Source organism: Pteropus vampyrus, unplaced genomic scaffold (assembly GCF_000151845.1).
Source record: "Pteropus vampyrus isolate Shadow unplaced genomic scaffold, Pvam_2.0 Scaffold170, whole genome shotgun sequence".
NCBI classification, from domain to species: domain Eukaryota; kingdom Metazoa; phylum Chordata; class Mammalia; order Chiroptera; family Pteropodidae; genus Pteropus; species Pteropus vampyrus.
This window is the reverse complement of record NW_011888951.1, coordinates 4,411,634-4,425,878: the sequence shown is the minus strand read 5'-3', so window position 1 is coordinate 4,425,878 and position 14,245 is coordinate 4,411,634. Positions and strand designations below refer to the sequence as shown.

The window sequence follows — 14,245 nt, the reverse complement described above, 5'->3', positions numbered from 1 at the left end:
GTTAGTCTTTCCTTGACTTTTATGACCTTGACATTTTTAAAGATTATAGGCTAATTATTTTGTATAATGTTCCTCAGTTTGCTTTTTTCTGGTGTTTCTTCATGACTTGATTTAATTACATATCTTTGGCCTAAAGATCACAAAAATGATGCTGTGTTATTTCAATTTTTCCCCTTACTGACAGCCTTTATTTTGATCACCTGATTAAATATTATCTGCCAGGCTTTTGCTGTTAAATTTTATCTTTTCCCTTATTAATATTTTGTGGGAAAATATTTTGAAGCTATGCCAATATTCCATTCTTCATCAAACTTATAATACATATATCAGAAGTAACTAATGGTTTCCTGTTTTACTCAATAGATTGTAAATCTTTATTATCATTATTTATTTTGATGCTTAAATTGTCCGTGGCCAGCTGAATTCCCTTTAAACTGACTTGTGTGTTTTTTTGACATGTCTTTATCATTCTCTGAGTATTTCCTTTCTTGTTTTCTGGCCCGCATACACACGCATGCACACGCATATATTCCAGGCTCATTTTCTACTTTCCCTCTCTTAGTTTTGGAATCAACAATTTTCCTAAGGAGGCCTATTTCCTTTTACTGGAGCATGGTATTTAGAAATCAACATCTTGTGCTAGGCATCCAGGCCCTCTCAAAGCTAAGAAATATATGAATGTTGTGTGTGTGTGTGTACACATGTGCATCCATATTCATATTTCCATATGTATTTATTATGTATATTGAAAACCAGGAATTCATAATAATATCTTCATTTCCAATTGATAACACCCCAGAAATCATTTTTCTTTTCTCTCTTACCATATTTGTCACTTTATTTCCAATGGTGGGAAACCCTTTATTCTTCTTATATTTACTTGTTTGATCAAATCTTCTATATGTAATTAGTTTCTTGGGCTCTGACTCCTCATGCTGGACTTTTCCACTGTGTAGGTTCCCTCCTCATCCTGCTTTGGGCTTTGATGCCCCATGCCATGTTGTCCCTTGGCATGATGTACATATACCTTCTTCATCCTGCTTAGGCTCTGATGTCCTGAACTGGATCATCCACCCATTTGGTACAATAGTTTTAACTAGACCACAGAGATCATTTGATTTTTCCCTCTAATGCCACTTTTCTTTTCCAGGATTTAATCCATGATTCCACATTGCATTTAGTTATGACAGTTCCTTATTCTTGTCTTTCATGACCTTGACTTTTTTGATAAATATTAAGTATTTTGTAAAAGGTCTCTCAATTTGGGCTTATCTGATGTTTTCTCATTATTAGAATGAGATTATGTATTTTTATCAAGAATATAACAGAAGTGATGCTGTTTCCTTCTCAGCAGATTGTATTGGGGGGTATATGATATCAATAAATTTATTGCTGATGATGTTAACCTTGATCACTGGATTAAGGTGGTGTCTGCAGATTTCTTTATCATAAAATTACTATTTCCCTTTATAATTGACAAATATCTTAGGGGAGATACTTTGAGACCATGCTAATATCTTGTTTCTCCTTAGACTTTTGTCCACTGATTTTAACTATCAATATGCCATTGGTGGAGCTTATCTATAATTATGTTGTGGTGTTTGTCTAATGGTAATTTTTTAATTTCTCTCATTCTTTCTATACTATGAATTGTAATTCTGAAGGAAGAGCTGTGGTGCCTTCTCCATTTGTATACTTATTCAATTATTTATGTCACTATTGTACTCTTGGATAGTTTTTTTATTCTATGAGTTACAATCTACTACTATCATTCTCTTGCTAAGATTTTTAGACATCGGCTATTGGAGCTCTTTCAGGTTGGCTCCTGTTTCATTTTGACATCCCATTTTTTTTCAAGCACTTGTTTCCTCCTATTAGTCTTGCTAGAAGTTTATCAATTTCATTAGTTATTTCAGGTTACCAACTTTGGGCTTTATTGATATATATATTTTATGTTTTCTATTTGATTAATGTATGTTGCTTATCCTTTTTTTCCTACTCATTTTGAACTGAATTTCCTGTTGTTTTTAGCCTTTTTGCTTTTCTAGATACACACGTAAGGCTATAAATTTCCCTTTTTGCATTGCTTTAAACTGCATTCTTGAACAAGTTTCAATATGTCATGTTCTCATTTATGCAGTTCCAAACAGTTTTTAATTTCTAGTGAGATATTTTTCTCTGACTGATGGATTGTTTAATAGTGTTTTATTTTGAATTTTCCAAACATTTGAATATTTTCTAATTTATACATTTTAAACTGACTTCTAGCTTGAATTTTTACTGTGAATAGCTGTATATGATTTCAGTCCTTTGAAATTTGTTGAAACTTGTTTTAGGGTCCATAAAAGTATCACTTTTTAGAAATGTTCCGTGTGCTGCAAAGAATGTCTGTTTTACATTTGTTGTGTTCAGTGTTCTATGTAGTCTTATTGGATCAAATTATTCATCACGGATTATTAAAATTTCTAGGTTCTTACTGATTTTTGTTTGCTTAAACTCTTGGTTAATGAGCAAGATGTATTAAAATCTCCCACTGTGGTCGTGGTGTTTTGTCTATTTTTCCTTATATTTTGTAAGTTTCAGCCATTTGAAACCATGTTATTAGTTACATATAAATTTACATTTATTATATCTTCCTGATGACTCGAACCTCTTGTATTTACAAAGTGAGCCTCTTGATCTCCTTTCGTGGTAAAGTCTATTTTATGAGATTTTAATTACATCACTTTTTTCTGATGAGTGTCTATGGTATATCTTTTTCTATACTCTTATTTTCAGTATTTCTGAATCCTTATATTTAGTAAGTGCCTCTTGCAAGCATCATATACAAGCTTGTTTTAAAAACTTTCTCTTTTAATCAGAGCATTTACTTTATTTATGGTTAATTACTGATGTTTCTAAGCTTAAAAATTTACCATCTTACCATACATTTTCTTTTTTTCTTACATATTGTTTCTTTTTTCTCCTGTCTTGTCATTTTTGGATTGATTGTTCTTTCATTATTGAATTTTTTTTTATTTTGGAAGTTAAACACTTAAAAATACTTTTTAGTGATGACTCTAAAAATTATAGCATAAATCCTCCAGTTGTCAAAATTTAATGTTAATTGGCAATTTTATCTTCTCTATGAACGAACTTTAGAATTCTTTGGCTCCATTTTCCCTTTCCCAATTTATTTGCAATTGTTTTGTATTTTAATTTTGAATGTATTTATTTAAAACTTCACAAGATATTATTATATGCAGTCAATATTCATTTAGTTTTACCCATGCACTTATCATTTTTGTTGCTCTACAGTCATTTCTGCTTCTGCCACCTTCCATTAGACATTATTATTCCTTATGCATGGAGAATACCTTTTCAGATTTTAATGAGTGCTGGTATTCTCTGGTTTTCGATGGTCTGAAAATGACTTATTTCATCTTAATTCCTGAAGGATATTTTTCACTGAATTCTAGATTGGAATTTTTTTCTTTCTGTCATTATAGTTCTCTCTTGTCTTCTGGTTCCCTTGTTTCTTTTGAGACCTTAGCTCCATTTAACTGTTGCTTCTTTGAAAGTAATCTTTCTCCCCCATCCCCATTCCTGGCTATTTTTAAGATATTTCCTGTGTCTTTGGTTTTCAGTAAATTTTGCTGGGATGAGCTTAGCTGTGGATTTATTTTTTTATTTTTATTTTTTACTGCTCAGAATTCGTAGGATTTCTGAAATTTTTGGCTTAATGTCTTTCATCTGTTTTGAAAAAGAAGCCAGAAATTTGTGGCTTAATGTCTTTCATCTGTTTTGAAAAGAAGCCAGATAGTACTTCTTTTCCTTTCTCTCTTTTGCCTCTTACAGATATTCTAATTACATTCATGTTACACCCTCTCACTCTCTATGTTGCTTATCCTTCTATATTTTCTATCCCTTTGACTCATTGTCTTTTGTTCTGATGAGTTTCTTCTTTGATCTTTCTTCCAGTTCTCTAAGTGCATCTTTATTTGATCTAATCTGCCATTAAACTCATTAATTTTGCTTATTATATTTTTCAACTTTAGAATTTACATTAAATAATTTTAAAAATCTGTATCAGTGGTTCTGTAGTGTAGTGGTGAGCACGTCTGCTTTACACACAGAAGGTCCTGGGTTCACGCCCCAGTGGAGCCACGGTCCATGGTCTACGGCCATGCCACCCTGAACATGCCCAATGTCTGATCTTGGAAGCTAAGCAGGGCGGGCCTGGTTAGTACTTGGATGGGAGACCACCTAGGAAGACTAGGTGCTGTAGGCATAAATAATAATAAAAAATAAGTAAGTAAATAAATAAAATAAAAATCTATATCATTTAGAAAATAGTGTCTAAGTCCCTGTCAAAGTTTTCAATCTTTTATTGAATGTATTAAGCATAGTTACTTTTAAAATGTAGGGTTGTTTGTTCAGACATCTAGAGCTCCTATTGATCTGTTTCTCTTGTTTCTCATTTATGTGTAGTTTTGTCTCATTGTATCCTTGGTTATCTTTGCTTATGTGCAAGACATTGTATTTAAAATTATTTATAGAAATGATTTAGCAGCTAAGGTATTCCTCCTACAGAAGAGATTTTCATTAGCTTTCGCTGGCTAGGTGTCGAGAGTCACTAACAATGTGTGGTTGTTTTAATTATTTACAGCATCATGATTTTTCTGGGCTCCCCAGATGACTAAGCAGTTAGTTGTCTGAAATTAGACTGTTGTCTCTCACAATACACCACAATTAACTCAGAATGGATCAAGGACCTGAATATAAGACATGAAACAATAAATTGCATAGAAGAAAACATAGGCACCAAACTCATGGACCTTGGACTTAGAGAGGATTTTATGAATTTGACCTCAAAGGCAAGGGAAGTAAAAGCAAAAATAAATGAATGGGACTACATCAAACTAAAAAGCTTCTGCACAGCAAAAGAAACTGCCAACAGGGCAAAGAGACAACCATCCGAATGTAAGAATATATTTGCAGACAGTTCTATTTTGTTTTCAGTCCCTTATTCTTACACACCTTTGAGGACCCAATCAGAATATGACCTTTTTACCAGAGTCCCTATGGTTGGTGGGCCATGATCTCCAACTTTTTGCCTTTATGAGGATTTTTATGTTTATTTTTAAATAGACTTTCTCTTTAGAGCAATTTTAGGTTCTCAGAAAAATTAAGCAGAAAGTACATAGAGTTCCCATATATCCCCTGCTCAAAAATACTGACAAAGCTTTTAAGTACACTGCTTAGTCTAGAACAACTCTCCTGAAATTTATAATACCCCCAGGAGAAAAGTGGTCCTAAATACCAAGCTTATTTCCTAGATGTTTGTCTTCCCCTAGATCTTGGCCTGTTAATTCTTTACTACTTTGTTGTTTACTGATGCCGTCAACCAGTGTTTTTAAATAATTATTCCAGCTTTTCTAGTTGTTTTCAGTGGGCAGGTAGCCTACTATCGTTGAACAAAATTACTCCTTTTGTTGTAAATTGCTGCAAGTAGATTGCGTATTTGGAAAGGATAGAAGGGCAAACCTGTTAAGGAAACTCAAAGTCTTTTCTATTAGCATCATGGTTTAAAACTTTTACTTTCAATATTGTAGAGCTATATTGTAAAAAATAAGATTTTAATTTTGATAATCTTTTATTCCAGCCCGTGATGCTGATGAGCGAGAGAAGTGGATCCATGCCTTAGAAGAAACAATTCTACGACATACCCTTCAGCTTCAAGTAAGAGTCTTTACCTGGCTTCTGGATGGATAGTTCATTAGTTTTCTCATTTTCTTTCTTTTTTTTTTTAAGTAACTGATATGATGTAATGAAAACTTAATTTCTGAGTTGCTTATTCTTTACAGTGTTATGCAGTAGAGAATAGTCATTTTCTTCTGCTTTCTATAGGGTAAAATACTGATTTTTGTCTAGAAACAAGACTGCAAAGCAATGTTGAAAGTGAAATTCTATGTTAAAATGTGCCAGAGTCCTTTTTTAAATTTAGTATTTATAGTTGATTAGTATTTATAAGAAAATTACATAATAATGCATTGATAATAGATAAGTGTTGAGAGTTGACCTACTTTTCCTGTTAGAGGATTTGGCCATTCACACATGTGTCGGGTGGTACTCTTTGGGATGAAAGTGAAAGAAAAAGCCCAAACTGGTTTAAGAAAAGAAGCGAATCTGGCTTAGGAGTGGTTTGAAGTAGGTACTTAAACAATGCCTTGAGGACCCAGCTCCCCCATCTCCATTTCTCCGTTCCAGTTTTTCTGGGTTGGCTTCATTTTTAATTAGGTTCTCCCTTTATAGTGGTAAGATGGTTGCAGCAATTTCAGCCTCCGCTCATCGAAACTCCAAGTCTATAGGAGGCTACTATTCTTTCTGGACTGTGACGGGATTAATAGGTTAGTGCTGATCACCTTAGCTTCAGTCATTTTCCCAATCCTGATCAGTCGCAGTCTCACAGTCATATGCTCCACTCTGGAGCTGGGATGTTATCTACTCCAGAAACACATTACTGATAGGGTAGAAGACGGTCCCCCGACCCCCAGCAAAGTCAGAATAGAGAACAAAAGATGCTGGGTGACAGAAACACCAAATGTTTACTCTGCCATGCCAAAGATAGTTTCCTATGTTTATTCTCCAATGAAAGAGCTTATACTGTGGCATATAGAGAGTTTGTTTTGATTTATAGGATTATAGAAAACGGATGTTTTATAACTCTATTTATCTTTGTCCTATACCAGGAATTGGATAGATTAGACAAGGTAGTATAGAGCATCTCAGGTCCTAAAAGATTGTGAGCTCCTCATCACTTGAAAGTGTTCAAATAGAGGCTTAAAAAACATTATTTGAGGCTGTGATTATTAAGAGACTAAGAAGTAAATATAAGTTGAACCAGGAGATCTATAAGTTACTGTATAGGCTATGCAACTTTAAAAGCAACTTCATAATATCTGTAGGTTTCTTTTTAAATTAGGCAGTTTTATAAATGACTGTAGCATCATTTCAGCAAATTTGTGATCCAGTAGGAAATGTTTTATTTGTTCTTGTTTAAAAAAATTTTTTTTCAATTAGTTGACATTCAATATTATATGAAGATAAATATTTTAAGAATCATATTAAATGAAATGTGGCAGATGAGGTTTCCTCTACAGTTGGTTAGACTGACATTCGAGTCTATGATCTCTTTTCAGATTGCTCTTCTAAACATTTCTGCCACTATATCTGTATATAAACCTTCTACTAGAGTACTGCTGCTTCCTTGCTTTCCTCTGAACACATCTTTTCATTTCTGATCTCCACATTCTTGCTCATGATGTTCTCTCTCTCTGAAATGCTATCTGCCTCCACTCTGCCTTCACATACTACTTATTTTCTTCAAAGCCCTGTTCAGAACCAACCTCTTCTGTGGAGTTTCCCCTGACTTACTCCTCCCCGGCTCCCAATTCAAAGTGATCGCTTTGCTTTCAATGCCATATTCATTGCACAATTCACTAAGTCCTTATCCTATTCTTATTGTTTATCTTTTAAAATATATATGGATAGCTCCTACCTCCCCAATTAGGATGTAGATTCCTTAAGGTTACGTACCCAATTTGATTCAATTTTGGAATTTATGAGCTTTTGCTAAGAAGAGAACTTAACATGTCTTTGGGAATAACAGAAAGAAAAAAAATAACTTTGGGAAGTCAGATTCTGATAGCTTTGATATTTTAAAATACATGTAATACAAAAGAGTTCTTTATATATTTTTCTAAAGTTAATGTATGCAGAGGATAGGACATTTAGAAATATGTAATTAAATGTTAATTTGACTGACAAAAAGGCAAAGATTCTGTTCCTAGAGATAGTGAAGTATGGTGAAGAACCTGACTTTGGTGCTACCACTTACACTTAAATCTTGACATTGAACTTATTCTGAGTTCCAGTGTTCTCCTCTATAAAATGAGGAGAATAAAAGTACCTACATTGTAGGGTTGTTTTGACCATTAAATGAGTTAAATACAAGTTTGTTGAAATAATGCCTAGCTTTATAGGAACTTGATAAATGTTAGCTGTCATTACTAATACTACTCTTACCATTCCCACTCCCAGAATTTGACATTCTAAATAGCACTCAATAATGGTTAGTTAAATGAAGAAATAATTGAAGGAATTTATAAACAGATGATATATAGGTTGTTTCTCCATTGTTGTTTATTGAATACTCTGAGATGTATTCTACCCTCTTTTCTATAATGGCTATATGTCTTATTGGGTAGTTAAGATTAATAGAAATTTTTTGAGTATTTTTCATGAGTGTTAAGCTACTTTACTAAAGATTAGCTTTTAAACATACATTTTAATTTCTCAATATGTACAGATTTGTTTACTACTATTGTATTGTTTCCCCAGCCTCATTAGATTTTATTTTTGTATCATGTAGAAAAATAAATGTTTTATTTTTCTCCCTTGAGGCTCTTGGTTTCCCAAAGGAAATGATTGCAATATAGATGTGTCACCTCTTCCACAGGTAAAGTGGTTTGGAGAGGTAGCCAATTACTTGGGTTTCCTATAACGAAGGAAAATTCCACTAAGGCCTATTGCCAACCTTGTTATTACTGAGGGAAAATAAATTTCTGGTTCCTAAGTTAGAACTTAGGTGTGTTCCTTTGAACACATCTTTTCATTTCTGATCTCCACATTCTTGCTCATGATGTTCTCTCTCTCTGAAATGCTATCTGCCTCCACTCTGCCTTCACATACTACTTATTTATTAAATTAGAACTTAGGATTCTAGGATTCATTTTTTTAAAAATAATTCTATTGTACTAGTATTGGACCATTTGTCTGAACTCTTGGAAAACAGCTAAACAGATGGTACAGTTTTATAGATGTTAAAGGTTATTCCTTAAACTGCCAGAAATTTATTTTAACTGTGTTTTCTATGGAAATCTTTTAGAACTTATATATTTTCCTGCCTTTATAAAAATAAAGTTAAAATTTTTAAAAATAGTTCATGCTCAGTTCAGAACATATAGTGAATAACTTCAGAAAAGTCATTTGGTAAATATTAAACACTTTGTGTGTTCCATGCACTATACTGGTTATAAGGGATATCGTTGTGAATAAAGAACATATTGTCCTTGCCTTTACAGAGCTAGTAAAAGAAATAAAAGTCATAATGAGGATTGAATTTTTTTAAACTACAATAATGACATAAGTAAGTTGTGCTTCTCAAAAATTTTAAACTAAGTATATAATATAAAAGCAGTAGCTTTTCCCACACCCTTACTTTAGAGATGAACACATAGTTCCCATGTGTTAACTTCCTAATCCTAATGTAAAGTTAGAGTGCATAAAGGGTAGGGCATTTAAAATGAGGAGTAATTACACAATACAAAGCCATTTCATCCATCTTGTGGCAAGGAGCCGTTTACTTCTAGCCAAATTATGGCAACTCATGTGTTTTTAATGAAATCTATAAATTGTTTCAGAATAAAATTAAGTGACCAATGTAGATTTTACCTGTAAAAATGGGGGCAGCAGTACCTAATTTTAAAAATTGAATGGTACCAAAAGGCTCACATAGAAAAACAACAGCCTTTTGACTCTCTACTTTCTCTCTTCTGCTTGTTAGACTAGCCATTTTCAATGCTATTTTTATAGCATAATACCTGGCATTTTATTCATTCAACAGACATTTATTAAGCACCTAATACATGCCAGTCTCTGTGTGAGAAAATGCTTAAGATACAGTGGTGAACAAAGCAGTACACAGTACACTATCATAGCCATTGCGGGGTTATGTGGAAAGTGTTCATTCCTAACCTTGAACAAATATTTCTTTTTGTTTATTAATGTACTTAGAATTGCAGATAATTTGCAAACAAACTCATGGAATGTGGTACCCTTGGTCATAAGGTAGGGATTGCTTCTACCATGTATCAAGTGGTGTAGTTATTCCAGCTGGCCAAGTTTATGTGTGGAAACAATTACTTTTGAGACTTCTGGGTACTGGTCAGACAAAATAATGGAGCTACATATCCAAGAGTTGTGCAGTAATGTTATCTGTTCCACTCATTTGGCCGGAGTTGCTGGGCACATTCCTAGGGAAACTATGGTATTTTGAAACCTGTTTCTTCTTTTTTTCTATTTCTATCAAAAGTATTTGTCAACTATGAGATGACATCAGAGCAGAATGTGACTTATGGGTAAACATTAATGGACTCTCTAGTAGAAATAATATTTTTGAAAGTAGTACATGAATTCTGTGTAAAGTAATTTTTCATCTTTATAGCTATAGGTAATGGCCTATTTTTACTCAATAGACTTCCTGCCATTTTAAAGACTCCCTCACTCTGAACCTTAGTGTTTTTTTTTCTGATTGTTAATATATAAATGGGATGCAGCAGGAGGGAAATTTAAGTTTACTTTTTCTTATTTCATAATTTTTAAATTTTTTTCTAGTTTTATTGAGAAATAATTGATATCATTGTAACATATATCACTGTATAAGCTTAAGGTGTACAGCATTTTTTAAAAAGCTTGTTAATCACCAAAGTCTATTCTTTATCTTGAACCAAAATTTTAAAAAAAACAATTTAATCAGTTATGTAGTTCAAAGGTAAGTATTGAAGATCCTTTTGACATATGGGTTGGTAATCAGTTGTCATATATGGGTTTAAGGCATTGGTCACTTAACTTCCTTTTGAAACAATTTGTAGATTTCTTTAAAAACATTTGAGTTGCCAAATTTGCTTAGAAGTCCTACAGTTTCTTGGGATAAAATGGGTAAAGTTTTCTTGTATCGTGTAATTACTCTTCATTTTAAATGCTACATCTTTTATGCATACTAACTTTATACTAGGATTAGGAAAATGAGAACCTGTATGTCTATAACAAATAGTTATCTCTAGTATGAAATTGGACTGCAGCTATGACCTCTTTAAGTATGTAACTAGAACATAGAATTTTTTATATATGCAATTGAGGAAAACTCAGTATTATTGTTAAGAGACTGTCATAAATCATATTCTCTATTGCCATTATCTCTAATTTTAACACTCAAGCCTATCATTAAAAACTAATGACTAGAACTTAACTATTTATATTAGACTGTCAAAAATAATAGTGCATTATATTTTGAAACTACTGACCCACGATGATCTTGATGGAGATTTGGAGGACACTTTTTAAAAAATCTAACACTTGGGTAGACACTGTTAAATACAAAGTTCTTGATGGTCCCATGGGTCTGTCTGCTCGGGGAGATAAGACATAAGCACATGAAAGAACCGGTAAGCAAGAATCACATAAATAAGTATTCTGTCGCTTATATAAGGATCAAGTAGTACAGTACATAGACAGAATTAGAGATGTATGCTTTTTTCCTCTGGCTCAGAGAACTGCTTGATCAGCTAATATTGAATTAAGTCCTTTGCTGCTCAGGCACAAAATTAATGTCTAGAAAAGCAGATATTAAAGGAAAATTTTAAAGGGTATTAGTGTAGCTTGTTAGACATTGACCTTGTACATCTGGCAAAATTAACACTTTTCTTTCTCTATCACAGTTTATAATTTATTTTTCATAGAAGTCTTTATTTTCAGAATCTATTCCCATAGGAAATTCATTATTGAATACCTAATACCTGCCAGGCATTTGGATGAATACTGATGATATGATGTTGAACAAAATCAGATATGTAGATCCTTTCCTCATTAACCTTGCAATCTACTGTTGAACATAAACATTTATCAAAGAATAATGCAAATAAAACAATCTGATTAAAAAATGGGCAGAAGATTGGAATAGACATTTTTCCAAAGAAGACATACAGATAACCAACAGGTACATGAAAATGTGCTCAACATTATTAATCATCTGGGAAATGCAAATCAAAACCCCAATGAGCTATCACCTCACACCTGTTAGAATGGTTAGAATTATCAAAAAGACAAGAAATAACAAATGTTGGTGGAGAAAAGGGAACTCTTGTGCATTGCTGGTGGGAATGTAAATTGGTGCAACCACTATGGAAAACAGTATGGAGAGTCCTCAAAAAATTAAATATAGAACTACCATGTAATCTAGCATTTTCCCCTTCTGGGTATTTATTCCAAAGAAAACAAAAAACACTAATTCAAAAAGATTTATGCACCCCATGTTCATTGCAGAATTATTTACAGTAGCCAAGATATGGAAACAACCTGTGTCCCTTGATAGATGAATGGATAAATTCTGGTGTGTGTGTGTGTGTATGTGTATATGTACACAATAGAATATTATTAAACTATACTAAGAATGAAATCTTGCCATTTGTGACAAGGATGGATCTGTAGGGCACTATGCTAAGTGAAATAAGTCAGAGAAAGACCGTAAGATCTCTTATATGTGGAATCTAAATTTAAAAACTAAAACAAAAAACTAATAGATACAGAAAACAGATTGGTAGTTGCCGTAGGTGAGAGGAGGGTAGGAGAAATGTGTGTACTTTTTTTTTAGTTTAAATAATTGAACAAAATTTTTTAAAAAGAATAACTAGAAAACAGCAGTGGTTGGAGAAATTGACTGCTTAAGGAGCAGTGATGGAAATGTCTTACTTGATGTGGTGGTTACATGTGTGCATACATTTATCAAAACAGTGAATGGTACACCTAAAATGGATACATTTTGTTGTATGTAAAGTCAAAGTTAATTGAAAAGAATAACTCAAATACATGTAAAATTATAGCTGTAATGTTTCACATGGAGAGTTGCATGGGTTATGAGAACATAATAGGAAGAATTAACATAGACAGGAGGAAATAATGAGTAGAAGTAAATAATGAATAGAAGGAATTGGTGTCAAGGGGACAGTCTAATAGACAGAAATAAAAGCATGTGCCAAGGTCCTGAGGTTGGAAGGTCCAGGGCAAAATGAAAGAGCTTGAAAAAGGCCATTGTGTGGAATGCAGAAAGGGAGTGGAAGTTATAGATGGAGCTAGGGGACAGGTTAAATCTTATATGCCATTGTTAAAGACTGAGTAGTATCAATGAAAACAGTTGAAGTTTTTTTTGATTGGAGTGTGGTGATGAAGGTGTAATGAAATTGGTTTTGGAAACCAATTACTGTGGTTATAGTGTTGAGAATGAATTGGAGGAGCTAGGGTAGATTCAAGAAGACTTTACTAGGGAGATTATTGCAAGAAGCCAGGACTTGTAATTGAGTGGTGGTGATGGAGAGATGCGTGAATGTATTTAGGAGGTAAAAATGACAGAACTTGGTGATGGACTGAACAGGGATCGAGGGAGGTGTTACGGACTGCTAGGTTCGTGGTTCACATATTAGAGTGGACGGTAGTGTTTTTCATTTACTGATATAGGGAGCTATGGAGGAGGACCAGCTTTTGAGGAGTGAATGTGGAACGGAGTGCATTTGATATTGGACATTTTGAAAAAACTTACATAGAACAAACTGATCCTATCTTTAACATTGAGCGCACAAAGCATTTATTGAGCCTTTTGCACAGTTTGCACTATGCTAGTTGTACAGAGCTACAAAAATATATTAGCTGCTTACGAGTTTAGTAGTTACGGGTATATATAAATAAGCATAAGGAAAAATCGTAAGAGCGATAAAGAGGTTGTCCTCCAGATCAATAAGTTAATCATTTATGCCTGTGATTTCCTGCATTTTGGATAATTATCTGTCGAGGTCTTCTAAGTCCAAAATTTTATCTAATTTTAAGTTATGACATTTGGATTCCTGAAGCATCTTCACAAGCCACCCACATTCCTTATGGAGCTGTGGCACAACAGCAGGCTCATAATGTTTCCCTGGATTAATAAAAACTGGCACTCATACTTTCGTTTATTGATACTGTGCCTCCTCCCCTCCCCCTCTTCACCACTTCCCCACCACGCGACACAAACAACTTTCCGGAAGTAAGCAAAGCAGTTATTAAGATGAAACTTGGCTCCACAGCTGCCAAAATATTTGGGATGGCGAGCTAGAAACAGTGGGTGTAAAGCAATTTTACGTCTTTGTCCTGGTCCTTACTCAGTTGCCGCTCTGAAGGAACCACCCGGGCCGAAGGCCGGAAGCCAAGCTGAGGTCTCTCGGGCGCTGACCTCCCTTTCCTGGAGGCGGTAGTTGTGTGTCCCAAGGCTTAAGTCCTGGCGTGGGCACTGCGAGGCCCCCTTTGATCCCTGGGCTCCACCTGAGGGGACGGCAGATACGGTGTGGGTGGGGCCAGAGAGCTGGGACCTCCTGCTGCTTCCTGCCCCTCCCACTGT

At 34.0% G+C, this 14,245-nt stretch overlaps 1 protein-coding gene and 1 pseudogene across 4 annotated transcripts in view; both read left to right on the top strand.

Moving 5' to 3' along the window:
* The window catches only part of OSBPL9 (oxysterol binding protein like 9), a 114,604-nt gene that overhangs the window by 49,690 nt on the left and 50,669 nt on the right, over positions 1–14,245 (top strand). For all 4 annotated transcript variants that reach the window (XM_011370504.2, XM_011370503.2, XM_023536795.1 and 1 more), the window contains one exon: positions 5,645–5,721. In XM_011370504.2, coding sequence (XP_011368806.1) covers positions 5,645–5,721 — 77 coding nt within the window. The remainder of the gene's footprint in view (positions 1–5,644; positions 5,722–14,245) is intronic.
* LOC111745955 lies at positions 4,156–4,270 on the top strand (annotated as a pseudogene).